Raw genomic sequence first — 27,503 nt, 5'->3', positions numbered from 1 at the left:
ACCTGGCAGCTGGAGCGCGGTACCCAGGGTGCGCTCTAATTCAGAACACGTGGTGGGAAAGAAAACAACATTAAATTTGCTTTCAAAAAAATCAGCTGATGGAAATAACCATGACCCACACTTAGAGGCACTCATCCCAGAGGTAGGGGCAGCGAGGAACGGCCTAATCCGGTTCGCCATCTCATCATCAACCAAACAGCAGGGGCACTCATTATGAAAGGTTTTGCATGCGGTTGGAACATGTGAAAGAGGAATTCTAGATTTTTCAACAAAGACCCCAGTACTGGGCTGTGGGAGGCCACCAAGCTCCCAGCAGGAGAGAACTTGGTGCCAGGCTCCTGTCTGGGCAGGGAGTAGGCAGGTGGCCACCTTCAGGGCAAAGACTGTCATTACACTTCGACCCTGTCGTCTGGGAGGTGGCTCCCTGGGCGTTCGAGCTGGATCTGTTTAGCAGGTGACCTGGTGGGACCTTGAGGGAGGGGACGCAACAGGAGTTAAGGCTCTGGATAGAAGGATAAGGAAGGTCAAGTTCTCAGGGGGTCTGTCCCAGACTATTTGGAGCTCTGGACATCACAAGGGTGTTAGAGGGGGTTCTGAGCAGCCAGGGCCCACGGGGAGGGCAGGGGGCCTTGGCGGTAGGTGCCACAGATGCAGAGACAGAGGCAGCTGCCTCAGTGAGCTCCTTGAGTGGCTCAGAAAACCTTCCCCCGAAACACCCAAGTTAAAATGCACAGCTTGGAGCCCTGGGACGAAGCGCTCAGATCTCCAGGAGACATTAGAGCGTCTTTACTCCCTTTCCCATTCACGGAAGTTGGCTTCACAAGCCAGTTTTTGATTATGCAAAGATCTCCAGGTGATAGTGTCTATTATATGACAGTAAGAGCTCAGTTCAAGTGTGACCTATTCAGAAGACTGGACAAGGAAGCCCGCGAGTTCTGTGTTCTACAAGCAACTCCTGGCATTTCCCAAAATGATGGTCACGTACAGCCCAGTGACCCGGAGTGGACATCCCCAGGGCTCAGTCCAGGCTTCTGCTGCCCTCCTGGCCCAATACCACCGTGTCCCATCTCCTCTCCCAGCCATCTCGCCTGAGACTAGTTGGGGTGGATCACTAGCTTGTCATCTGGCCTCTCCCAAGATGCAGCCTCTTAAAAGGCTGACCTGTCCATCCCCTGCAGGCCACAACTCCCCCCCCTCCATTTCCCCTGCCACCAAGGCTTCCAGGTACTTCACTCCTCCAGACCCTGGGAGGGAAAACCTGCAGAGTCAGTAGGGGCTGAAGGCCAGGATGTCTCCACAGCGACCATCCCTCTTGCAACTCCTCTGGGACCAGCTGTGCCTTATTTAAATGTATCATTTCTCCCCACCCCTGCCCCTGAGGTGAACCTTCGATGGCTCCCCAGTGCCCTTAGAATCAAGTCCCCAAACCCCCAAGCCAGAATCATCACATTGCCTGGGGACTTGATAGAAACGCAAAATTTCAGCCACCCTCCACCCCTAACTCAGAAATTCTGGGGATGGGGCCCAGTAACCAGAGCTTTCACAAGCCTTCCAGGTGATTCTGCTGTATCCTGAAGTGTGAGAACCAGTGCCTTGGAGCAGGCCTTATCAGGCCATTGGAGATCTGCCTCCCCACCTCTCTTCTGCCTCATCTCTCAGCACTGCCTTCCCTCTTGCATCCTTGGCCCCCAGCCCTGGGCCGCCTTCTGCCTCCTAGCGCCCGGCAGCCCCGGCTGTCTTGCTCTTTCCACATCTTCTGCACTGTAGGTTTCCTGGTCTTTCCCCCTGAAGGGTAAACCACTTGAGAGCAGGGACTGCATCTTACCAACACTTGTGACTAGCGCCTGCGGTAGGTGCCCAAGACCTATCAGTCGAGTGAGTGAGTAAATGACAGGATGAGGACACTCACTGGGTTCTTTTGCCTTTGATGCTAAAGCTGTGTTTCTCCAGGGAAAAAAGCAAGTCTAGGCTTCCTGGTCATTCTTCTGTTCCCCATGGGCACTTTTAGCCAGTTGGTGGTGGTGGTAGGAATCAGGAAATAATCTTGAATTAAATGGAATGGATTTGAATTTAAAATGCTTGGGTTCTGGATATATGCCCAGGAGTCGGATTACTGGGTCATATGGTAAGACACCTGCACCCCAATGTTCATAGCAGCACTATTTACAATAGCTAAGACATGGAAACAGCCTAAATGTCCATTGACAGATGACTGGATAAAGAAGTTGTGGTATATTTATACAATGGAATACTATTCAGCCATAAAAACTGACAACATAATGCCATTTGCAGCAACATGGATGTCCCTGGAGGATGTCATTCTAAGTGAAGTAAGCCAGAAAGAGAAAGAAAAATACCATATGAGATCACTCATATGTGGAATCTAAAAAAAAAAAGAAAAAGACGACAAATGAACTTAAATATACAGACTCATAGACATAGAATACAAACTTGTTGCCATGGGGGTGGGAGGGACAAACTGGGAGTTTGAAATTTGTAGATACTGACAGGTATATATAGAATATATAAACAAGTTTACACTGTATAGCACAGGGAAATACATATAAGATCTTGTAGTAGCTCATGGTGAAAAAGAATGTGACAATGAACATATGTATGTTCATGTATGACTGAAAAATTGTGCTCTACACTGGAATTTGACACAACATTGTAAACTGACTATAACTCAATAAAATAAAATTAAAAAACAACAACAACAAATAAATAAAAAGAAATAAAAAATAAAAAATAAATTAAATGCTTGGGCTTGTAACATTTATAGCGGCACTATCTACAACAGCCAAGACATGAAAGCAACCGAAATGTCCACAACAGATGACTGGATAAAGACGATGTGGTATATAGACACACAATGGAATACTACTCAGCCACAAAAAAGAATTAAATAATGTCATTTGCAGCAACAGGGATAGACATAGATTATCACACTAGGTGAAATAAGTCAGACAAAGACAAATATTAGATGATATCACTTATATGTGGAATGTAAAAAAATGATACAAATGAACTATTTACAAGAAACAGACTCACAGAAAGAAAACAAACTTAGGGTTACCAAATTAGGAGTTTGGGATTAGCAGATACAAACTACTATATATAAAACAGATAAACAAGGTCCTACTCTATAATGCAAGGAACTATATTCAATATTTGTAATAACTTATAGTGAAAAGAATATGAAAAAGAGCATATATGTTTGTATAACTGGATCACTATGCTGTACACCAGAAACTAACACAACATTGTAAATCAAATATGCTTCACCAAAAAAAAAAAAAAAAAAGCTTGGGTTTGACTGGAGAGCCTGGGTTCCAGTCTACTTTGCTCACAGGCATGCACTCCTCTGTGCCTCAGTTTCCTCACGCTGCCTGCTTATCTCCCAGGGTGACCGCAAGGAGCGGAGGACTCAGGATTCACCTGCCTGGCCATGACTTGTTCACTTTCAGAGGACCCATCACACACCGAAGGGCACTGAGAACCTGGACTGTGAGCACTACCTGCTGTGATAGTAGAAGAAACACAGCTCTCCCCTTCCAGATACGGGCTTAACGGGAAAGCAAAAGTGCTACGAGCAGAGAAAACCCACGAACCATGAATGCACGTGCGAGCATGTGTGTATGACTGATGCACGTGAACATGTATGTGATTGTGTGTGTTCATGGAACACGAGAGAGACAAAGGGAGCTTACAGGGCATTTTGTCCACTGTCTTCCTTTTACAGATGAACAAATTGACACCCGGAGAGAGAAATCTGAGTCTGGCTTAGAACCAACCATCTCGTGTTCCTCTGAAATGGAATATAAATGTTTTCCCAGTTTGCAGCTTGCCTTTTATTACTTTTGGTTGACATAAAAATGTCTTCAATTTTTATGCATGTCAAGTCTAATGACATTTGTGGATCTGTTTTCTCCCAATTCTAGAGGATTTCTGCTAAGCTCTTGGTGCACGCACCCATATTTGCACACACGCTGTGAGCTGGCACAGAGCTGTCAAAGGGAATTCATTTACCAGGCTCTACTTTTACTTCGTTGCTTCATTGTTCTGCCCTTTTGGCTATATTTGGTACCTCCTGGGAGACCAGAGGACACACGTATTCTTTGAAATGTGACTGCAAACACATTCCTCCTTCCCACCCAGTGCCTGGCACTTGTACCAGGGCTTATAGACTGTCACACGTACCGCCAAACTGATGATGCCCTTTCAAAATGGACACGCCAATCAGCTTCTCACGAGGGGATCTGCTAACTCATCCTCTGAAGTTGTAAGCGGCACACTTGGTGATCATTCAACATCTGTACTCATGGCATGTATTTGCCTACTAGCAAATGACTCTGAGGGTTATGCACAGTTTCCTTTCAGTACGAAATGTGCCCCTTGATCCTCTTAATATTTGTGCTGATGCCACCACTTGTGACTCTTTTCCCCCAGCCCCTCCAGGGAAACAATCAGAAAGCTCCTCACCGCTCAGAACAGGTGACAACTACCAAAGCAGAGGACAGCAGAAGTCCCAGAAGTCCCACGTGTTCCCTGTGGGCCCGGTGAACTTACTCCCTTCCTGGCCAGAGACGGGGTCCTACCTGGGGTCCCCAGCCATGGCACGGGTACAGGATTGCTGTGTGGTTCTCCAGCGGCCCCTGGTCCAAGCAGACGTCTTTTGCCTTGTTGTTGCGAAGCTGCGGAAATAGGTGAAACGTGATCCATCAGAGCTCATCTGGTGGAGCTGCTGGTCCCCAGCCACCTCTCCACCATGGCTGGGTTCTGGCTTCTTGATGCAAAAGGCCACAAGACCCCGCCCCCCCCGCCCCCCCCCCCCCCCCCCCCGCTCCAAGTAAGGACCAAGGCGTGAGTCTCTGAGGTGATCACGTTAGCAAGAAAGACTAAGTCCTCCACTGGATGGTGTGGGCACCAGCCCTCTGCCTGTGACCCCCACCACCCCACGCACACAGCTCCCCCAGCCCCGACACAAAAGAGGCTCTCAGGGAACTTTTGGACGTAGAAACACTGATTACACATTGGTTATCCAAAGTGGATCTCAGCCCCAACACTAGTTTTCATAACCCTTGGAACCACAGGTCAGCTTCTCAGGTCATTACTGGCATAGAGGCATGAAAAACAACAATCAAAAAAGTAAAAGAAAAACAAAACAAAACAAAAAAAACTTGCCATCATGAAAAGCTCAAGCAACAGTTACTCTTATATTCAAAAAATATTTACTGAATGCCTATGCTGTGTCCAGCACCATTCGAGGTGTTTGGAATGCATCTGTGGAGCAACAGACCAAAGTTCCCAAGACAACATCCCTGAATCTAGGCATGTCTCTTTGGAAGCATGTTAAGAACTTACCTAAGTCGGATCTCCAGGTCCACTGTGATTCCATATTGGTGACCATCCCACCCACTACCCCGCAATCTTGACCAGTGGGAAAATGGCAACGTTGTCGGTCTACCCCATATATCTGGGTCCCCTCCAGACTATATTCTCCATGGAAACCAAACTAAACAGGGATAAACCAAGAAGAGAGGCAAGGGACAATCTGCTTTTGTACACCCAAGTTGTGTCTAGGTTCAGACAACTGAGCAGACTTATAATAACTTAAGAAAAAAAATTTTTTTTTAAATAGCACCATCTCATTGAGATGTTTTGGAAAACAGAGGTAACAATTATTCACAATCCTTTCACACAATCAGTTAATTTTTTTCCAGATTTTTGGGAAGTTTAGTTTTGTTCAGTTTTGACTGTAATGAGCAACTCTATGCATAAAGCTTTGTTCACATTCAGATTTTCTTAAGAACAGAATCCTAGAACTGGGATAATGGTATCAAAGGGTATGGGGACTTTATAACGTGCTTAAAAACTGCTGCCTAACTGCTTTCTGGAAGCTTTGGACTAGTTTATATTCCTATTCACAAAGTATGTAAATACTTGCCAGTCCTGAGTTTATACCATTTAAAAGTATTGTGTTGATCAAAGCATACAAACTTCCAGTTATATGATGAGTATGTTCTGGGGATCTATGTACAGTATGGTGATCGTAGCTAATGATATTGTATTATAAACTTGAAAGTTGCTAAGTATGTAGAAATCTTAAATGTCCTCACCACAAAAAAAGAAATCGCAATTAGGTGACATGTTAGCTAACACTATCGTGGTAATCATTTTGCAACAAGTAAGTGTATTAAATCAACAAAGTGTACACCTTAAACTTACATGATGTTATATGTCAATTTTATCTCAGTAGAGCCCAGGGCAGGGGGGCTGAGAAGAACACCAGCTTGCGGGGGTGGGGGTGGGGGTGGGGGTGGGCTGTGGTGGTGGTGGTGGTGGTGGTGGTGCAAACCAAAACAATGGAGGAGCATTTTTTTAAACCCAAGGTACCAAAGTCGGCACAGAGGAGTATAGAGAGAAGCGATTGATCAGATCCATTGCACAACATTCCCAAAGATGGTCCAAAGCAAGCTGTCTTTAAAGAATTACAAAGCTAGTTCTTTTATGGATGCTTTAAGGAAAGGCTTATTGCCAGTGTTTTCAGTGGTGTAAAGAGTAATTATATGGAAAAACCCAGATAACTTCTGAATCAAAAAGTAATTCAGAAGAGTTAGATTTTTGAAAGTGATGAAATTTAAGAAATACCTTTACCAATGTATTTTGCCCATGTTTTTCTTTTCATGTATACATAAGAGCAATACAGTAAAAAAAAAAAAAAAAAGTCTTCTGAAGTCTAACAAAGCTTTTAAAATAAACATAAAATAAAAACTACAGGTGGTGAAAGTTAATAAAAATATTATTATTCTGAGAGCTGACAAAATGTATCTTGTTGTTACAAATTTATACTGAATAGTAAATTGAAGTGTTTCATGTTTAGCAATTATTTCCCTTTGTGAGAATTATCTGTTTATTTCCTCTGGGATTTCAAATGGTTTTATTATAGATTTGCAAGAGCTCTTTACATATTAAGGATATTAATGTTTTTATGGCATATGTGTTCCCTGTAATGATTTCAGAATGCTAGGCTTTTAAATTTTGTTTCTAATGTTTATGCAAGCAAATCTATCATTCAGGAATTTCATAAATATTTACTGAGGGCCTGATAAGTGCTACGTTTAATGAACAAACAAAGATCAAACAAATAAACAAATAAACAAACAAACCACCAGTCCCTGCCCTAAGGTAGGGCATGGTCTGGAGCAAGAGACAGACACAGGAAGAGGTGGTACAATAACTGAATTATCCAGAGCAGCAAGGAGAATTCTCCCTGCCCCCCATCTGAAGGGTTCAGAGACTAAGGGGAGGTGACTCCTGAGCTAAATGTTAACAAGGATTAAGTGGAAGAGATGCTGGCAGTGTTCTATTTTTCACCCAGCGAGTGGCTCCAGGGATTTTTTTCCCCTTTATATTATTACACTGCACATGTTTCCTTTATGCACATTCTCTTTGTTGTATTTCATATTAATAACACTTAAAGAAAAAAAAAGATAAGCAAAGTGAACTAGGGAACAGAGGACATACAGTATGAGCTGAGCACAGAATTTGGAGCAAGAGTTGGTGGCCAACATTTCTGCACACACTGAGATGCTTTTGCAGGTGGGAAGGGAGAATCTTAACCATGTAAGAGTCAGGACATAAAGCATTTGCATATCTTTCCTTAAACAGTAATTTAAGACATCCCAGCTAATAGAGAGGAATAAAAATGTACAAATCAAAGAAAACTGACTTATTAACCTAAGTGGGCCTGAGCCCCAACACTGTTGTCAGGTGAGGCAGAAACGCCGGGGGCACCTGCTCAGAGGTGTCCGTTACTGTGCTGGGATCTCGTGTGGGGAAAAGAGTGAGCCGCAGTGAGCTTTAAAACACCACCATCTGAATAATGGTAAATTCTGTCACCGAACCGAATGTGACTACAAAGTCATTCTCCAAGGAGGTGTAAAATGCAAATAATGTATAATAATGTCTGGGTCTCAAATCCCACATAATATTAACAAAGACTGAAAAGCTGGTGAAAAGGTCCTTGAAAGTGCTTACATTACCACTTGACCCTTCATTGCGGAGGCTCAGAGATTAATTTTTAAAAAATGAGAGGTGATCAAAACGGAATTAAGAATAGGACGTATATACAGTTTCACATGACTAGAAAGCTTTTTAAAAGGCCCCAAACAAGCTGACCGAAAAAAAAAAAAAAAAAAAGAGGAAAGAGCAAGGAGCATTAAAACCAGAAACATTCATCAGCCTTGGGAAAGACTCTCAAACAGAATTGTACATGAAAAGCAAAGGCTAGAAAGTACACATATAGTATTAGAGTCACCCTACCTTCTTCCTTTTCCCGCTGCTCTGGGGTCTGGGTGTGGTGAAAAAAACCAACAGGAGTGTTAAAAAATAGAGTTGTCTAAAGAATGCTAGATTTTGTTCCCAAACTGAATTTGATTTAGTTTGGCTTCTTTCATTTAAAGCTATAGTCCACCTGAAATATAGTTCAGTATATGGTGAGGTCAGCAAGCAGAGAAGAAGTAATAGAAGCCAATGATCTAAGATGTTAACACTGATCGTAGCTGGGAAATAGGATTTGAAGTAAGTTTCGTTTTCATCTTTATATTTTCTAGGTAAGTATGTATTGAAGTCATTAGTTGAAAAAGATAGGAAAATTTGTAAAAACAAAAGCCTTCCCCCTTCCAAAAATCAGATTATGATCTCTATCTTACCTCCAAGGCCAATCCACCCTTCACCTCCAGAGATATCATTTACACTCTGCCTCATGAGAATGGCAGGCCCCGGAGTTGTGCAGTGCACAGCCTGTGGAACTGTGCCCTGGCCTTCTTACAGTATTGTTCCATTTTTTTCTTTCTCTTTTCATAACTATTTTACTTCTAACTATATAATTATCATGTAAACATTAGTGATAATTGGGAAAATAAAGCAAAATACCCACTAAAAACTGTCTGTCCCACTGTAGAAGTTTCCCCATGCTATTCTCTTACTTGCTTCCAATCTAAAATAGTAGCGAATCTAATTGTATAATTCTGACTTTTTCCTCTTAAGCATTATATTATCAATATTTTTCTCACACTACTGAAATTTTGTATACAACTTTTGAAATGGCTGCAAAATATTTCAAGCCATTAATACAATATATTTAACTAAGCTTCAAGTTAAATTCAAATTTTTGATCAAGAGAAAAAAAAAATCCCTGAGATGAACAATTTTACTCTCAAGTCTTTGTCCTCATTTCAGATTATTTACTTGGGATAAGAGTGGAGAGGAAAGTGTGACTATCACTAAGCCTTTTAATACACGTGGTTCAAATTGCTTTTTAAAGCTTCAGTTGAATTTGTTTGAATTTGCACTCTCACCAGACGATATGTGGTTTTTCATATTACCAAGACATTGTTGGAAAAGTACTAACATATATTTCCAAAATAAATCTTTGTTCATTTGGTAGAAGGAAAAAAGCTAACTCAGTGTATTTTGTATTTTAATTTCTTAGATTATGAAAGAAATTTTAAAAATTCATCCACTTGTATTTTCTCTTGTACTTCGTCTATTTTTCTTCGAGGATGTTTTATTTTCTTATTTAAATGAAAAATTTTACTTAAATCGATTTGTAGAGTTCATTACAGATGAATGGTATTATCCATTCATCTATAGTATTTATGGTTTGCATATGTCCAGCTTGGCATATTATTTCTCCATTCAGTTGATAGATGGATTATTTTAATATTTATGAACTCATATCAAATATCCTTTTCCTTTTCTTCCATGGCTTTCATTCTTAGAAAGCCCTTCCCCTTTCAGAGTTCACATTTGTATCTATTTCTGTGTGCTTTGATTATGGTTTCTTTTCTTTCATTTAATGCTACAGGCCATCTGAAATATACTTTGGGATATACTATGCTGTAAAATTTAAAATTTTTTTTTTCCCAAAGAGCTAGGCAATTTATCCAATTGTCTTACGAATAATCCACTTCACTGCCCGCTGTCTTTCAATGTCTCCTTTATATTGGATCTTTGGACACAAAAAACCCCAAACAAAACAAAAAGAAACATGCTTTCATTTTGAAGAAGACAAGGTAGTCTCGACCTATTAATAGCTAGGAGGCTGTGCCAGGTATACTCCTAAGAACTCTATGAACGGCAGTTCATTTCATCTTCCCAACAACCCCAGGAAGTAGGTAATTTTACTCCCCCATTTTACAGATGAGGAACTGAAGCTGAAACTAGGATTTGAATCCAGCAGGTTTCATGTGTCCCTGGATCGCTACAAACCATACCCTGCAAGAAGCAAGCTCCCCATCCAGATTCCAGCTCACAAGGGACAACTCTCCCCCACCCTAATGATCCAACCTGGGGCTGAGTTACTTCCTACAAAAGGCTTCACGCAGAAAATAGAAAACTTCACATTTGTACAAAAAGGAAATGCTCTAAGTCCAAGAGAGTTTTCGTAGCTTCAGCCTGATTGTCACAGGGAGTTCCAGGCAGCCCTGGGAAGAAATCCAAATGCCAGAGCTGGTGGGGCATCTCTGGTATGTTCTATGTTTTCAGGCAAAACTACAGCACACACAAAAGGTACCATCTTATATAGCCATTAATAATGTTGCAGAAAAATGCTTAAATGACACAGAAAAATATTCTCCATCTATCATTAGCGTTTCAGATTATTAGGCATTGTGGACAGCCTGGTTTTAGTTTAAATTGATAGATAGGTGATTGTGTGTATAAAAAGTATATGAAAAAATTTTTTCATAAAAAGAAATATAAACATATACATAGTAAAGCAGGCCATACATCAAAAACATACACGTTATCTATAGAATCTGAACGCCAAGATCTAATCCTGGCTTCACGAATTATAAGCTGTGAGACCTTAGATAATGTACTTAATGTTGCTAACTCTCAGTGTTCTTATCAGTAAACTGGAAATAACACTACTGCCTCCGAAAGTGAGGATGCAATGAACTCACACGTGAAAAGCACGCAGTACAGTGCAGGCACATCGAACGCGTTCGTTGCTATTATTGCTATTTTCAAAATTTTCTAAAATGCAAATTTATGGCATTTGTCCTAAGAGAAAAGCCGACCTGTGTTAATATTCATAAAGGTGATATTATCTCATCATAGAACATCTAGAAGAGCACCTGTACCCTCTTTCTTTGGCCCACGGCACTGGGCAGTGGACCGACAGCTCCAGTCCCTGCCTCTCTTTATGACCCAACTTCCTGCTCAACGTCCCACGGACAGGTCCCAGGGAACCTGAAAATCAAAATGTCCTAAACAGAACTCACAGTCCTCTCCATACCTCAGGCACAGCGATGGCCCGTGCCCCCGCTGTAACGTTTATTACCTGTATCACCGCCACCAGCTGGTGAGAGCCTTGCTGTCAAGGCCTCCACCTCCAAAAACTAATCACTGAATGAAAGAACGAATGAATGAATGAGTGAGTAAATGACTCTGTTCCCTGTTCTCCCCCAGCAAAGTGATCCAGAGCCCACTGCACAGCCGTCCAAGTCGAGCGCAGGCATGGTCTTAATTACCTCCCCATAGGCAACGGTGTTATTGTATCTTCTCATTTCCGGGTAGACGTGGTCCAGGTACCACTGGAAATTCTTACACTTTAAACTTTTCCTTAAGGCTTTTCTTTCGGAGACATCACCTATGTCAATTCCTGGATTCTGAAAGTAAGCAAAGGGCGTTAGTGACTGGGAAGTTCTGGCCAGAGAGGAGGACAGGCTTTGGGGCAATCATCAGAGAAAAATCTGAAGCCCTGTCTGATCACCTTGCCCCAAACTAGACACTGCTGTCCCCCGAGGGCAGCACGCAGCGCCCACAGTCAGCCTTCCTTACCATCACGAGAGGGATCTCGGGACACACTGATGTTGACAACCTGCCTTCTCCTCTCCATCTCCCCGACATTTCCTCAGTGACTCTCAGACCCCATTATTAGAGGAATTATTTGATCAAGACAAGAAAATAAATGGCTATAACCACCTCCCATCTTTCTTTCCTATACGTGTGTAATTTCCCCCTTTGCTGCCTCTTTGTGAAGTTCCTTCTATGCAGATGTGAAAATAATTTTCCATTGCAAAGCTTGTAATGATGTTCTAATGAATAATTCACTCTGCTTTTACAGAAATGAACCTGTAATGGGTTGCTGTGTGCTGACAGGGGGAAATAAAGCAGCTGAAATATGACTCCGCGGACTCAGCCACAAGATGGCTGTGACCCCGAGGAGGCAGGGGACTCCAATGCGGCGGGCAGCCAAGCAGCATCTCAAAGGAAGCGGAGAAGAGTGTAAATGATTTCATTACAATTTCTTCTTTGGCAGCCAAATGGCGATTTTCAAGGAAAGTCCCTTTAAATGTCAAACTTATTAAAATTCAAAGGCAAATGTGGGCAGCGATATTTAACTCTTTGTTTGAATATACTTAGCATGATTAACGAGGACTTTCATTTGTGAAAAGCGTGGTGGGGAACACTGGCATTAAGGACCAGAGGTTGTGTGTGATGATGGAGAATGCACTGGGAGAGAGTCGGAAGCCCTGGGTTCTTACGACCCTGAATAAGTCACATCCCCTTTCTAGGTCACAACTCTCATCCGCAAATAAGAAAAAATATGAATTTCAACACTTATTCCACTGACTTCATAGGGCTGTGGGTAGAGCTGAGTGAAGATGCCAGTTCACATCCCTGCTCTGCTGCGTGCAGGATGTAAGACCTCAAGCAAGTCACTTTAACTTGCCAGCGCTTAGGTTTACCCATCTGTAAAATGGGCATCATAGTTCATGTCAAGCTAGCATTTACTGAGCACTTAAGGTTTGTTATGCTCTGTTTTAAGCTTTATTTTTATCTTCCCAGGAGTCCTATGAGATCGAGGTTGACAATCTCTGTTTTACAGATGAGGAAACTGGGGCAGGTGGCTCCTACATCACGAGGTGGTTATGAGGGCTAAATGAGATATTGCAAATAAGAAACTTAGTGAGCGCTTGGGACAGTGTAAGGGGCTGTACAAAGGTGGTTGCCTAATTTTATATAATAATGTGGAAAATCACCTAGTTTAACAGCTTAAAGTGCTACATGGTCATAAGGGGTTTTTCAGGGCTTTAGAACATTATTTCAATAACTGTAACAACAATGATATAAAAGTCTTCCCTTTTGTCCTCTTAATCCACAAACCTGCACATATCAACAGCATTTCTGCTGTCCTGGGCTCCAGCCTCCTGGGAATTCTCAGTGGGAATATCCATGGCTCTGACACCTATAGGTGCTCTGGCTGAACGGATCAACCCAACTGTGGCTGAGGGTACAGGTCACCCCACTGTGCTGTGGAGGACAAACAACACTTGCCAATCTTTCCATACCCCGTGCTAGGCACTGCTCTAAGTACAGCACATGTACTTAGCTCTAATACCTTAGTACTTAGATTAAGTACTTCAGATTTAGTTCTCACAACTGACCTAGGAAGGAGAACCTGCTATGATCCCCGTTTTATAGCTGAGGAACCTAAAATACAGAGATGACAAGCAGATTTGTTTAAGACGTCATAACTGTAAGTGGCAGAGCTGGGATTCCAACCACGCCAGTGCACAGCCACCGTGCTGTAGTAACATGGGGATTTCCCTAGATTATATTCTGGGCAGAATATAGAGGAGACTTGAAGAGCTACGTAAACAAGGAGTTCAGCATATACTGGGTGCCTACGGCATGGGGCAGCTGGAGCCCCCCACGTGGGCACATTGAGAGCAGATGACAGGGTCTGGTGCCAAAATCTCTGAGCAAGGATCTTTTGGACACAGTGTACATTCAGGAGCAGGGTGTCACGATTAATACAAGGAGGCTGGAATTAACGCAGTAATACCCTTCTAATCTTTGTAAATGGATTTAGAGATTTCTGTCGTGCCAATCCCCGTGTAAAGCAGGGGTTCTAAAACCTGGAGGTCCATGAGCCGCCTCAAAGGGCATTCGTAATTTCGCAAAGGTGAGCAGTTTTCTGGGGAGGAGCCATCAGCTTAGTAAAGGGATCAGTGACCTGTCAAACATAGGGCCACTGTCTTAGGGGGACGGGGAAGGGCTGCTGGGCCCTACCTCCAGTGGCAGATTCCACGCTATGTACACATGTGACTTGTAATCATCCATCCAGACCTCGGCGACCCGGAGGGCATTCCTCTTGGTGTAGAAGCCAATGTTGCTGTTGTATGGCTTCTTCTTCCGCTCGATGTGGGCCACCCGTGAGCACGGCAGGACCTCCATGCTGCCCCCGCAGAGCCACACCTGCAGGTGCAAGGACTTCATCAGCCTGACAGAGAAATTCCCAGAGGCCACTGCCCCCTTTCCCAGGCTTGAAAACAATAGTTCAGGAGACAGTGTGAGTGAGAAATGTATGTTAACATACAAAGGCACTGAGATTTCAGGGTTCATTTGTTACTGCAGCATAGCCTAACCTAACCTGACTAAAACAGGTAGAAAAGAAGGTTTAGGGGAATTTTTATAGCTACAACAGCTCAGGATATTAAAATCCAAGTCTTCCAAAGAGAGGCCCATAGATCTGAGGTGCCCTTGGTGACACATGGGTTTTCTTAAGTTTGCAGTAGTGCACAATTGGCATCCGTGAAGGTTTTCTTTCTCATCTGGCTGAAGGTGAGCCCTACAGAGCTGTAATGGAAAACTCAAACTAAAAACCAGACTATTTTTATTCATATCAGCACGAAGTGCACAATAATCTAATTCTGCATGGTTCGCATGCTCTATTTTGGAGTCCTAAGATACCTGGCCTTCTGGAAACATCCACCCATTGCCATCATGTACAGGTGTCACTTGTTGCTGGAATATTTAAGTAGAAGGCTAAAATGTTAATTGCCTTTAAGGGATGCAAAAGCCCAAGGAAGTGACACTTGCCATCCTCTGCATGATCGTGGTAGGCTTCCAGGCGCAAAGGCCCTGCTCCCGGAGGAAAGCAGGACCACCCAACTTGTCTCAGTCCCAGGCAGGACAAACAAAGCATTTCTGACTGTCAAGAAGGACTAATTTGTGAAGATGAACTTCCTGGTATGGGTGAGGAGAGGAGGAAGAAGACACGGGGAGGTGTCAGGGACCCATGAGACTATCCTGTATACTCTATAAATGAGAGCATGCGTCTAAATGACTCAGGTCACGACAGACAAAGTATGCTCCTCCCAACGGAGTCACTTCATGCCATTCTACTTTCAATTTCCCTAACTCCCTCCTTGAGGATGCTAGGACCCGCTTGAGTGTTTGCACACCTCCCCGGGCTTTTGTTGACTGAATTAGGTGGCAAATTCATGTGTGTGTGAGATCATCTGTTTCTATTTCCCACCTCTGGCTACCCCACAGGGAAATGATACAAATGGAAAATTCTCCCCATAACCAAGAGTCTTCACCTTACTTGTTTCTTCAAGGAGGAGACTGTGAGCTAAGAGACTGGTAGACAGTGTGTGGTCCAGGCTAGTTTGATTTGTGAGCTGACAAGTAGCTGCTCCCGTGAGCTGGGGCAGCCCCAGCTGTGGGCAGTGAAAGGGAGCCAAGTCAGGGAAGCAAAATACGGCAAGAGAACTGTTGGGGGAATAGGGGCAAGAGACTCTACTGGGTAAAATAAGGTGGTTGAATTCCCAGGAGTGAGCAATGCACAAAGACACAGAGTTCCATGGGTATGTGGCCATGGGTAGGTTCAAGATCCTGGGAATGAACGGAAAAACATCTCATGCTCACAGATTGGAAGACTTAACATTGTTAAGTCAGTGATACTCCCCAAATTTATTTAACATTCAATACAATCCTTTTCAAAACCCCAGATGGCTTCTTTGCAGAAATTAACAAATGGATCCTAAAATTCATATGGAAACGTGAGGGACCCAAAATAACCTTGAAAAGAACAAATTTGGAGGACTTCCACTTCTGATTTCAAAATTTATCACAAAGCTACCACGGATCAAAGACCTAAATGTAAGAGTCAAAACTATAGAACCCTTAGAAGAAAACATAAGGACAAATTGTCATGACCTAGGTTTAGGCAAATGTTCACCAGCTGATGAATGGATAAACGAAATACGGTATATCCACACACTGGAATATTACTTAGCAATAAAAATAAAATACAGACACATGCTACAACATGGATGAATCCTCAAAACATTATGTAAGAGAAAAAGGCTCATCCCAAAGGACTGAATATTATTTGATTCCATTAATACGAAATGTCCAGTAAAAGAAAGTCCATAGAGACTAGAAAGTAAATTGATGGTTGTCTGGGGTTGAGGGAGGGGTTGGAAGAATAGAGTGACGGCTAGTGGGTATGGGGTTTCCTTTTAGGGTGATGAAAATCTTCTAACATTGATTGTGGTGAATACGGCACAACTCTTTGAATATGCTAAAACCCATTGAGTCATACACTTTAAATGACTAAATTATAATAGTATGTGAATATCTCAACCAAGCTGTGACAAAAGTAAATAGATAATAAATACACAGAGAGATGGGGAAAAGAAGATTCGAGGGATGGCTTCCAGTTCGGGGAGGCTCAGGAGGACTGGTGAAAGCAAAGCAGAGCTCAGTGAGGACCAGTGAGGACCCAGCAGGGATCTCAGATGCAGGTGTACAAGGGCCTCAGCAAAAGCCAGAAACCTGGTCACGAGAATGGAGATGCCAGGTGGGAACAGAACGGCAGTCAGGCTGACGGGGTGCCCAGTCCTCTGTAAGCAGTCCAGACCAAGGTCGGGATTGCTCCAAAGCCTGGGGTGCGACCAGGCTCCCAGAGGGCTCGGGTGGCCTTGGCTGCTAGGAGTCAGGTGAGAGGGCAGAGGAGCCAGGCTGGACCCTGTGTCAGATCCCGCACCTCTTAAACAAGGGTCGGAGGGTGATGATGGTGCACCAGGCTGGAGGCGGCAGCCTAGCACGCCCATCCTGTGCCGCAAGGACTCTGGCTTCCTGCCCTGGGCTCTGCCATATGGACATCAGTTGGTAGACTTGGTGGCACCAACTCAGAGCCACTCAGTTCTTCCCAGAAAGTCTGGCAAGGGGCAAGGGGCTCTCGGACTGCTAGGTGTCTTAAAGGTACACCCTTCTGCTGGGCCCAGCAAACCTACAGTGAGTGGCCAGGGTCGGCGCTGGCCTGGATGCCGGTAACACTGTCACAGACTCCCTTCTCCCAGGTCATATTCCTGTCATCCTCCTGTGCTTGCCTGGCTTTGGTCTATATCTCAGCCTGTCACTTCGGTGACTCAGACCGGATTTGGGGTCATACGTGTGAGTAACCAGCACATCTTGTGTGAGACAGAAAATGACATCACCAGGACACTCGAGCTGCAAACTGCTCTGGAAATATCAGGAAGGAGAGGCAATTCAAAGCATGAAAAAAAATATACATAAACCCCCAGTGGGTTTGGGAGGAACTGAGCACGGTCCCTTGGGCCCTGAGGGGACAGCCCCAGCCCTCGGGCAGGTCCTGGGAGCTCCTCTCTGCCCTGTCTTTCCCCATCCTCCACTTCCACAGACCCCACTCTGCCTGCTCCAGACCCTGGGACCAGCCGAAGAGTTACAGCCAAGCACCAAACACCAGCTACCTCATTCAGTCCTCACAGATGAGGACACTGAGGGTCTGAGAGGTTATGTTGTTAATAAGCCACAGTCAGCAAGTGGTGGGGGGGCCCAAAACCACATCCGTAGCCACATGCCGTGCCCACAGGCTAGCCCTTACCTGGTGGGCATGGTGGCTCTGACCCGTCTAGTCCAGGAAGAGCTGCCCTGCGGCCACGGGTCCCCCAGCCCTCCCTCAGGGTGCCTGCTGGCACCTCTGACTTGCACTGTTGCCGAGTTGAGCAAGGGGGAACAGCCTGTGTGTGCATGGCCCACGGCAGCTCCACAGGTATAAAGCATGTCTGGAGAGGGGACGTAGGAGTTAGGGAAAGGGGAACAAAACAAAGAAAAAAACGGAAGCAGTCCAGAAGCTACGACATGACAGGCAGAGAAAGCAAACCAGACGGACCAAGGGCCATTATCATCAGAATCAACGCCAGGAAGCTCTAAGTCTCTCCAACGTCTCCTCCCACAAACCCGGAACCACCCTGGTGCTTCTAGGAATGTTGGTCTCTGGGACCCTGACTGGTGATGTGTCTCCCCTTGCCGCGGTCACCGCCAACTGGCCGAGCCCACCCTGGACCCAGCTGGGGGGCGTTCTCCAGCAGGAGCTGAGAGGTGCCAAGGGGAAACCAACCATTTTATTCTCTAATGAGGAAGGGCCACAGGTTCCATTTTCCCCAGAACCTGGGCACACCCATTCTCCCCTCTGCATGAACCCCAGTTTTCTCATCTATAATTAAGGGGGAGGCTATCTCTGAGGGGCCTTTCAGCTCTGGCTTTCTATAGTTCTCTAGACCACAGTGCCCTGCTGCAGGCCCAGGGGGGTCCCTAGAGGACGACACCAGCCACCCAACCCGGTGTTGACTTCCTTGAGGAATAATCTTGAGGTCACCAGGGTTCCCCCAGCTAAAGAATTCAGGCTTGTTTGGCCCACTGGTTTACCTCTGTCAAATCTCTAGGGCGTCTTGGGATGGCCATGGGCACCGTGCATCACAGCATCCTCCAGGGATGCCCTGAAGCTGTGTTTTCACCTGATGAGCCAGTCCACAGCCCCTGGGCTACTTACTGAACCAATTTCTTGAAGGACATTTTCTCGTCTTGGCATAGGGCGTCAGATAGACACCATCAGATCTCAGATTAAACCACGGCTGAGTGTGCCAATCCTGCTTTTATTCTGTCCCAGATGTCCTTCTGGGCAGCAAACCTCCGGTTCTTAGATCACTTGCTTTTTCATTCCATTATCAGTTGTTATTATCAGCTGTATCCTTGGCTTTCTCCTGGAAGCCAGTTTTCATATTCCACAAAACAAATACTATCCCTTTCCAGGATGTCACGGTGAGCAGAAGGCAAGACGGCTGGGTTGGGCTGAGATGCTGGTCTTCCTTGCTGGCTGTGGGGCCCCCAGCACACCGGTCTCTCCTGCTGCGGGCCACGCACGGGCCAGGATGACCCAAGACGGTGTGTCTTCAGCATCATTCACCCAGGGGACCAAACTGTGCATGTCAAACTGTCAAATATCAGTTTCTTTTGTCTGAGGGATGTGGACTTCCCCTGATTGGTGAACATTTCATTAAGAAAGAAATTAGTTAAGAGAAATTGATTTTGTCCTGAATCCTCACCCAACCCAGACCAAGGGCAGCATCTTAGTCTTAATGAATTAACATTAACCCTGCCCTGGATACCAAGTGAGACGTGGTGGACCTGCCTACCGCCCCTGGAGCAGGAAATGAGTAGGAGCATCTGGGCAAAGGCAAGCTGCCCGGGGCGTTATCGACTTGTTTGGAGATGCACTGCAGAGAACAGAAGGAAGTTAAAATCACTCCTAGATAATTACCAGCAAGAGCCAGGTCTGAAAGAGACAAGAAGAGGCAACAGAATGTTTGGCGGCAAATAGCCAAGTAGAATACGGAGGAGACGCAAAATATGAGTGAGTCAACTCACAGGACCCTGGGCCGCGGGGTCGCATCCCATCTGGCTGAAGAGAGAGGTTTTCGTTTTTTGTTTTGTTTTATGTTTCTAAATATTGATCGGTTTCACTGAGATACAATCCGAATAGTATAAAATTCACCTATTAAAAGTATAGAGGTCAACGTTTTTAGTAGATCCACAGAGTTGTGCAACCATCATCTCAATCAATTTTGGACCATCTTCATCACCCCAGCTGGAAACCCCATCCCACTCGCAGCCAGACCCCTGATCTCCTCCCTCCTCAACCCCTGGCTCTACGCAATCGCTAGTGTACTTTCTGTCTCTATGGATTTACCTATTCTGGGCATTTCACATAAGTGGAATTATATAACATGTGGCCCTTTGTGGCCGAATTCTTTCACGTAGCATCATGTCTTTGAGTTTTAGCCGGGTTGTAACATATATGGGTACTATATTCCTCTTCCTGGTAGAAGACAATTCCAGTGTGTGTGCGTCCTCCATTGTGTTTATACGTTCAGCAGCTGATGGACTTTTGGGCCATTTCGGTTTTGGCCATTCTGAATAACGCTGCTATGAGCATTCAGGTACAGGTCTGTATATGGATATACGTTACCATTTCCTTTGGGTACATAACCCAGGAGAGGGATGACTGGGTCCTATGGTAAGTCTACGTTTCACCTTTTGAGGCGCTGCTGGACTTTTCCAAAGTGGCTGCACATTTTACACTCCCACTGTATGCATGTTATCATGAGGATTCTAAATTGTCCCATCTTCCCTAACCCATGTTACTGTCCATCTTTTTAACTACAGCCATCCTAGTGGGTGTGCAGCAGCATCGTGCTGTGGTTTTGATTTGCATGTTCCTGATGGCTAATGATGTCGAGCATCTTTTCATGTGTATATTGGCCATGTGTCTGTCTTTGGAAAAGTGTCTATTCAGATCCTTTGCCCAATTTTTAATTGGGTTGTTTGTCTTCTCATCATTCGCTGAGGCTCAGTGGTGAAAAGGAAGTTGGTTTCCAGTGTCATTTCAGTCTCTCTTGCCTCAATCTTCATCATCTTCTTGGACTCCAGTGTTCAAGGCCTTTCAAATCATTTCTTATGGGCAGTCCCTTCCCCAGGCTCTGTGTAGAGCTGGTGTGGTGATGGCTGTGAGGTGCAGAGGAATGAACCAGAAGCTAAAATTCTCGTCCTATCTCCTCCAAAGTCCAGCTGTGCAATGTTAGGCAAGTCACTCTCCCCCTTGCTCCCCGGCCTCAATTCTTCTTCACCTTGAGTCGCACTATCCACCTGCCTACCCCAGAGAGGATGTCAGGACACCACAGAACCTTCCAAACCTTCAGAGGCAGCCCTGGCTCCACTGTTTATTGGTTAACCTTGGGCCACTTAGCCTTTCTGTGTCCCACTGTCCCCTTCTGTAATAACAGTCAGCCCTCTCAGAGCTGTTTAAATGAGATGTGTTACATAAACCACGTGCTCAGAGCCATTCTTGGCTCCGAGTAAGTAGTGGCTACATGTTATCTGGGTCATCATCATCATCATTACTCTAAGGCTAGATTTCCAACCCCAATTTCTCCCTCTTCTCCCAGCACCATCTGAGAAGAGGATGGGCTGGATTAAGTTTCTAGAAGTTTCCAGAAGGACTGAGAACTGAATATATTGGCAAGACTGGAGTGATGACAGACTGCACCAGCTTGTCCAGCCAAAGGGTCTCCCCTCAGGTGTCCATGCCTGTGTCTGAAGTGCACGTGTGGCCTGTGACCTTCGGAGTCCCGGCCAGCTCTCCCCTCAGATACCTCCTCTCAGCTCCCATGTCCCCCCTTTCCTTGCTCAGATCCCCAGGCTTGACCACAGTAGGAGAGCAAAGTACATACCCTCAAATATACCTCTTTGGCATAAGGATTATTTTGAGCTGATTATTTGAGAGATAGCAGACACAGGAGAAGCTCTAAAAACAGTAGAGTTCCCCTTTCATAGGGGAAATTGACATTTATAAACGGAAGCTCTATTTATAAGCATGTCTTCTCATCTGCACCAGGAAGGGACTCTCAGCCAAGGAGAAGACGTTGACCTCAGTCTGCACGACCAGCCTTACCCTTGTTTCTGAATACTTTTCCTGGTCCTCTTCCTATAACTGCCCCCTCCATATCTCTCTTCCTTTGTTTTCGCTGAAGATGGTATTTAAGCCCAAGTTCTAAGCCATCTTTTTGAGTTACTCATTCCTTCCCAGGTATATGTGAGATATACATGTTAATAAACATCTATTTGCTTTTCTCTTGTTTTCTTTTGTCTTGTCTTTTATTACAGGGGCCCCAGCTGAGAATCTAGAAGGGTAGAACAAAGATTTTTTTTTCTCCTCAACACCACCCTCACCCACAGGGTCCCTAACTGCTCTAAGGGCAACCACGAGTGCTGCAAGCTGTCCGTCCGTCTGATCCCTCAGGCAGCCCTGCAGCCCCCAGGCCACCCAGAAACGATGATGCAATGCCCCACTCTGATCCCCTACAGAATGCTGCTACTCTTAAGGTATGTTTGGCTTTTCCCCATATGAGAATGAGGAAGACTGGGACTCCAATGGGAGCATTCCACAGGAGTTGGCAGGTCAGCTGGCCAGACTGGGGTGCAGGAAACAAAACTTCTCTATGAAGACCTCCAGTCTATTTTAGCAAGCTGGCTTCTCAACTCATGAGCTGAGTTAAGATGTCACTGACATCTCTCAGGAGAAAAAAAGACATCCTTTTTTTCCCCTAGATTTTGTCATGTAGATTTGGAATAAAGGAGAAAAAAGTTTACCCCTTAAAAAAAAGTAGCAAGAAGGGAGCGAAAGAGCCCAGAATTAAGTAAACACTCTGTTGGGTTCCTGTGGTTTGTGACCAGCACCTGCTGACACTCTGGATTACACGATGCCCCAGAGCTACACAGGACCATGCGGCCCCTACCAGCCACCCGCTGCGGGGCGGTGGGCTCACCCGACCTGCTCCTCCACGATCCTCACTGGCGTGTGCTTCTTTCAAGACCTGACTCGGTATCTGACCCCACAGAACCCAGGAGCCCAGTCCCAAGGGTCCTCTCCCATCCTCTCTAAGCCCTAACCCTCTGGAGCTGGTCTCTCAGGTATCTCCTCCCCACAGACAGGAACTCTGCCTGGTGTCAGATTGAAGTCACTCTGGAAGCCATTTAAGCCCATTTTCAATGTTAAGAGCAACACTGGAGGAATGTGCAATGCAGAAATTACGTAAATAACCTTCCATTTGGTAATTCAAGTGCAGGCACATTTTAGCCTTTTGTCTGCTGGTAAAATCTGTTCAAAACCACACAGATTTCTGGCTAAGAGAACATTTTTCGGGACTACCTGGTCACCCCTGCTCCTCCGTGCTCCCTTCTGCCATCCTGAAGACGGTGAGCTGGTTTTTCCCAGTTTAAATGCACATTCTGTCCCACTAAATTGGATGGACACATAACAGCTTTCCTCCTAAAGCCCTGTTACAAAAATTCAATTTCAATCCTCTCCTTTATTTATTACCGTTTCTCAGAAATAAGATTTACCAATCTGGACCTCAAGACGTATCTCAATTTAAATACCACAGCGGTGAGAACCCCTAAATGTCTGGATTCCATTGCCAGTCGATGCAAGTCATTTCTCTTAATGCAAGATGAGGAATTAAAACGAGGCTTGGTAAAGGACATGTGATTCAGAGGAGGAAAGAAATGCCTATTGAAAGCAGCTTGATTTATCGAGCGTGGAAAGGGTGTTGGCAGGGCTTTTCTTTTCTTTTGATTTTTGTTGCTGTTGCTTATGCACTTATAAGAAAAATATTGGGGGGAAACCAAATAATGTTAGGTTTATGTTCACCAATTTAAAATTTACTGCAGCCTAATAGCATGTTATGGTCAGAGGGAGCTGGGCGTCTATGTCAGAAAAATAGCCCAAAGCAGCCTCGATCAGGCCCTTTGGGGTCAGCTTGGCCCTGCCTCCTCCAGTCCGTTGCCCCGCTGTCTTGCCCCGCACTCTGTTTCCTGATACCTAGGACTTGCCCACATTGGCTTTCTCTGCCTCCTGATTCTGATCTGCCGTCTCTGCCCTGTTTACAGACTCTTTCCTTTGGACTGTCCCTCCTTCTACAAGGGCAGCTCCAACCAAGTAGATATCAAGCATTTTATCCATCTTTGCAATTCCAGCACCCAGCCTGATGTCTTTAACTTCTAACAATTTACCTCCTTTAATCATTCAATTCAATGCCGCATACATGTTTCCTAAGACGGGAGCTCAGAGCTGAATGCTGTCAGGGATATAAAGCTAATTGAGACATGGATCTTAAAATTGGAATTCCAGGCAAGTGTTGAGGATGACTCTAGAACTTTGGTGTGGAAGCAGCCAGAAATGGGGGTGGGTGACAGCACTGCAGCCATGCCCCCATCTAGGCATCCACGTTCTCCGATCATTTAGTCTGCATTTTGCTTGACTAGAGAGGAGCTGTTGGGGCGCCATGGTGGATGAACCATGCTTAACCACAGGAGGAAAGTGAATCAGAGTCATGTCTGTGTCTTTAGTGTCAAAGGGCCAGAGCTTTGAGATCACGTACAGTGATCTGGAAAGAGACTGGAATGGCCACATGCTTCAAAGAGTATCCCCTCACTGTGGTTCAAAAGGCGCTTAACGGTTGACCGTGTGATTCAGCAGTCCTGCTCCTGGGCATACATCCAGAGAAAACTCTAATTTGAAAGGATACATATTGTTCATAGCAACACTATTTACAATAGCTGAGACATGGAAGCAACCTAAATGTCAATTCACAGATGATTGGATAAAGAAGACGCTGTGTGTGTGTATACACACCGACACATGGAAACACACACACACACACACACACACACACACACACACACACTGGAATACTACTGAGCCATAAAAAAGAATGGAATCTTGCCATTTGTAGCGACATGGATGGACCTAGAGATGATCATACCAAGTGAAGTAAGAAAGAGAAAGACAAACATCATAGGGTATCACTTATATGTGGAATCTAATAAAAAAGGATACAAATGAACTTACAAAACAGGAAGAGACTCATAGACATAGAAAACAAACTTACAGTTATCAAACGGGAAAGAGGGGAAGGGATAAATAGGGAGTTTGGAATTAGCAGATACAATTTGGAATTACCATATACAAAATAGATAAACAACAAGGTCCTAATGTATAGCTCAGGGAACTACATTCAGTATATTGTAATAAGCTATAATAAAAAAGAATATGAAAAAGAATATATGTATATATATAAAACTGAATCACTATGCTGTTCCCCAGAAACTAACACAACATTCGTCAATCAACTAAACTTCAATTAAAAAAAAAAAAAAGGCCCTCAAAGGTTGTGATTGCTCCCTCTAGTGCCCGAGCTCCCTAACTGAAACCAGCTTGGTCAGGGCTAATATCCCACCTCCCACGAATCTGCAGAAGGGAACAGAGCGTCCGGATGTGTCTGCAGTTCGGGACTAGGACTAAAGAGAGGCCAGGACCGATCAGCCCACCGTGGCTCCACCAGATGAAGCAGCCCATCTGCCCATTGGCCATGGTCTAAAAAGGACCTCCCATCCCGTTCACTAGAATGCCGCCAGTAGGGCTGCCTGAGACATGACTTGGGGAGAGCCTTGGCTGGCTTATCCACCCTTCTCTCTTCCCCATGCGAGGTCAGAGGGAAGCCCACTCTCCCTCCTCGCTGAGGGGATCACGACCCAACCGTTACTGATGGTCAACTGGCTGGCCTTAGGGGCGGGACGCTGCCACCATAGGAGAGCCCAGAAATTCGAGGCCATTGTGCCATTTAGTGCTTGTGGGAACGCTGGATGATTTAAAGCAAAGGAAAGACAAACGCAGATCCCAGATCACTTGGGCATGGACACAAAAGGAAACTCAGAACCATCAGATGACCCTGCTAAGTGAATGTGGGCCTGTGGCTGGGGCTGGGGGCTTGCTGACTTACAGCATCGGTAGATTTCACAAGATCTTCAACAACATTAGGACTTTGATCAGGAAAGGATCCTCACGACCATAGGGGACACTCATACACTGAGAAAAATAATGAATCTCATTCCCTTTTCTTGAATTCCAACTTCAGTTCTGGTGCTCAGAAGGACCAAAGAATGGTGTGCCGCTCTGCTTGGGCCCATGACCATCCACTGACAAACCGAACCCAAACATGGCATCGCCTGTGGGGAAGATGGGGCCAGTCTCGGCCACTGTCAGCACTGGTTCCTGCCGACTCCATTAAAGGTGGAGAAGCCACCTGGGGAAGGAAGGAGCCCAGGTCTCCAAAGGACCACAAGGAAGGCGACTTGCCAGCCATGAACATCCACAATGGTCTGTCCTAAAACCTCAGTTAAGCCATCGGGATGTGAAGCCATCGATTGCTCCAGTGACCAGAATAACCAGCCCCAGATACTCCCCATCTCCTGTTTCGACTTGGAAGCCGGTAGAATTTGTAAAGGTCTATAGGAACCCCAGGCTTTGAATGGATTAGATGACCTGAAGCAAGCGGCCTCCCAGAGGTCCCTTCCAATCCAGTCACTGTATTTCTGTTTCTCTCCCAGGAGACAAGCCATTCCCCAGCGTCCGCGGAGACTGGATATTGCCCCTGAATATTGATGGTGTCACTGACGTGCCCCATCCCGTTCTATCCTCTGCCCTGCGTGGGGCTGGTTTCTTGTTTTGGAAATTGCTAGAATGGTCGCCAGCAGCAGAGCCGATCAAGGGAAGCGGTCTTTTCAATTTTTAAACAGCTCTTTCTGGCCCTGCTTTGTCTGGCATATCTTCTAGGCCCAGGGTCTATTGAGCAATTCTAAAATGTCATCTCCTACCTGCTGACTTCTGTTGCTGGAAGCAGCTAGCAGCCTGGCTCCCACAGAGCCCGTGTGGCTGAACGCTGGGCTCACTGCTTATTCACAGAAAGCGCAGTCAAAAAAAAAAAAGAAAAGCCAACCTGAGTGAAACATATCTACACGCTCTCTGGCTCAGAGAAAACACAGGCGTGACCTTGTATTATCTTGAATGTACCTGGTTTTCCCTTTTGTAAAAATGCCAGGGTGTGTGGGGTTGGGTTTTGATGGTTCTTATAGTGCCATTGAATACCATTGATCTTGAAACCTTAAAGAACCAGCAGCTCGGGGTTGCTTCAAAGGCCACCTCAGGCCTTTGTCCTGGAGAATTGGAAACACAAGACATCCTGCGATTGAAGTTCATCGTGTCTGACATCCTTAACCGCTGCCATGTGATCCTGCATTTTCCTGCCACCTCTGGGTCCTAGGAGGAGGACTCAGAGTGAAGGAAGAAATCATGAGCGTCACGGGCTGAACTGCATCCCCCCAGCGAGTTCCTGGGTTGAAGTTCTAGCTCCCAGCACCTTGAAATGTGACTGTATTTGAAGATAGAGTCTCTCCTTTTTTTTAAAATTGAAGTATAGTCAATTTACAATGTTGTGTTAATTTCTGGTGTGCAGCATAGTGATTCAATTATATATATATGTGTGTGTGTGTGTGTATATATATATACGTATATATATATATATATACGTGTGTGTGTGTGTATATATATATATATATATATATATATATATATATATATATAAATTCTTTTTCATATTCTTTTTCATTAAAGGCCATTACAAGGTATTGAATATAGTTCCCTGTGCTATATGGTAGGACCTTGCTGTTTTATCTATTTTATACATAGCTTTTTTATATCTGCAACTGCCTAACTCCCAACTTATCTCTCTTACCCTCCTTTCCCCGGTAACCATAAGTTTGTTTTCTATGTTTGTGAGTCTCTCTCTGTTTTGTAAATAAGTTCATTTGTGTCTTTTTATTTAAGAGTCCATATATAAGTGATATCGTATGGTATTTTTCTTTCTTTCTGGCTTACTTCACTTGGCGTGATGATCTCTAGGTCCATCCATGTTGCTGCAAGTGGCATTATTTTATTC

At 44.9% G+C, this 27,503-nt stretch overlaps 1 protein-coding gene across 3 annotated transcripts in view; it reads right to left on the bottom strand.

Moving 5' to 3' along the window:
- The window catches only part of GALNT17 (polypeptide N-acetylgalactosaminyltransferase 17), a 365,190-nt gene that overhangs the window by 16,188 nt on the left and 321,499 nt on the right, over positions 1-27,503 (bottom strand). For all 3 annotated transcript variants that reach the window (XM_074345979.1, XM_010972375.3, XM_074345980.1), the window contains exons 7-9: positions 14,089-14,274; positions 11,541-11,678; positions 4,599-4,694 (exon numbers count right to left, since the gene is read on the bottom strand). In XM_074345979.1, coding sequence (XP_074202080.1) covers positions 4,599-4,694; positions 11,541-11,678; positions 14,089-14,274 — 420 coding nt within the window. The remainder of the gene's footprint in view (positions 1-4,598; positions 4,695-11,540; positions 11,679-14,088; positions 14,275-27,503) is intronic.

This window comes from Camelus bactrianus, chromosome 18, assembly GCF_048773025.1.
Source record: "Camelus bactrianus isolate YW-2024 breed Bactrian camel chromosome 18, ASM4877302v1, whole genome shotgun sequence".
Taxonomy (NCBI): domain Eukaryota; kingdom Metazoa; phylum Chordata; class Mammalia; order Artiodactyla; family Camelidae; genus Camelus; species Camelus bactrianus.
Note: the sequence above shows the minus strand (reverse complement) of the source record. Positions and strands in the feature narration are given on the sequence as shown.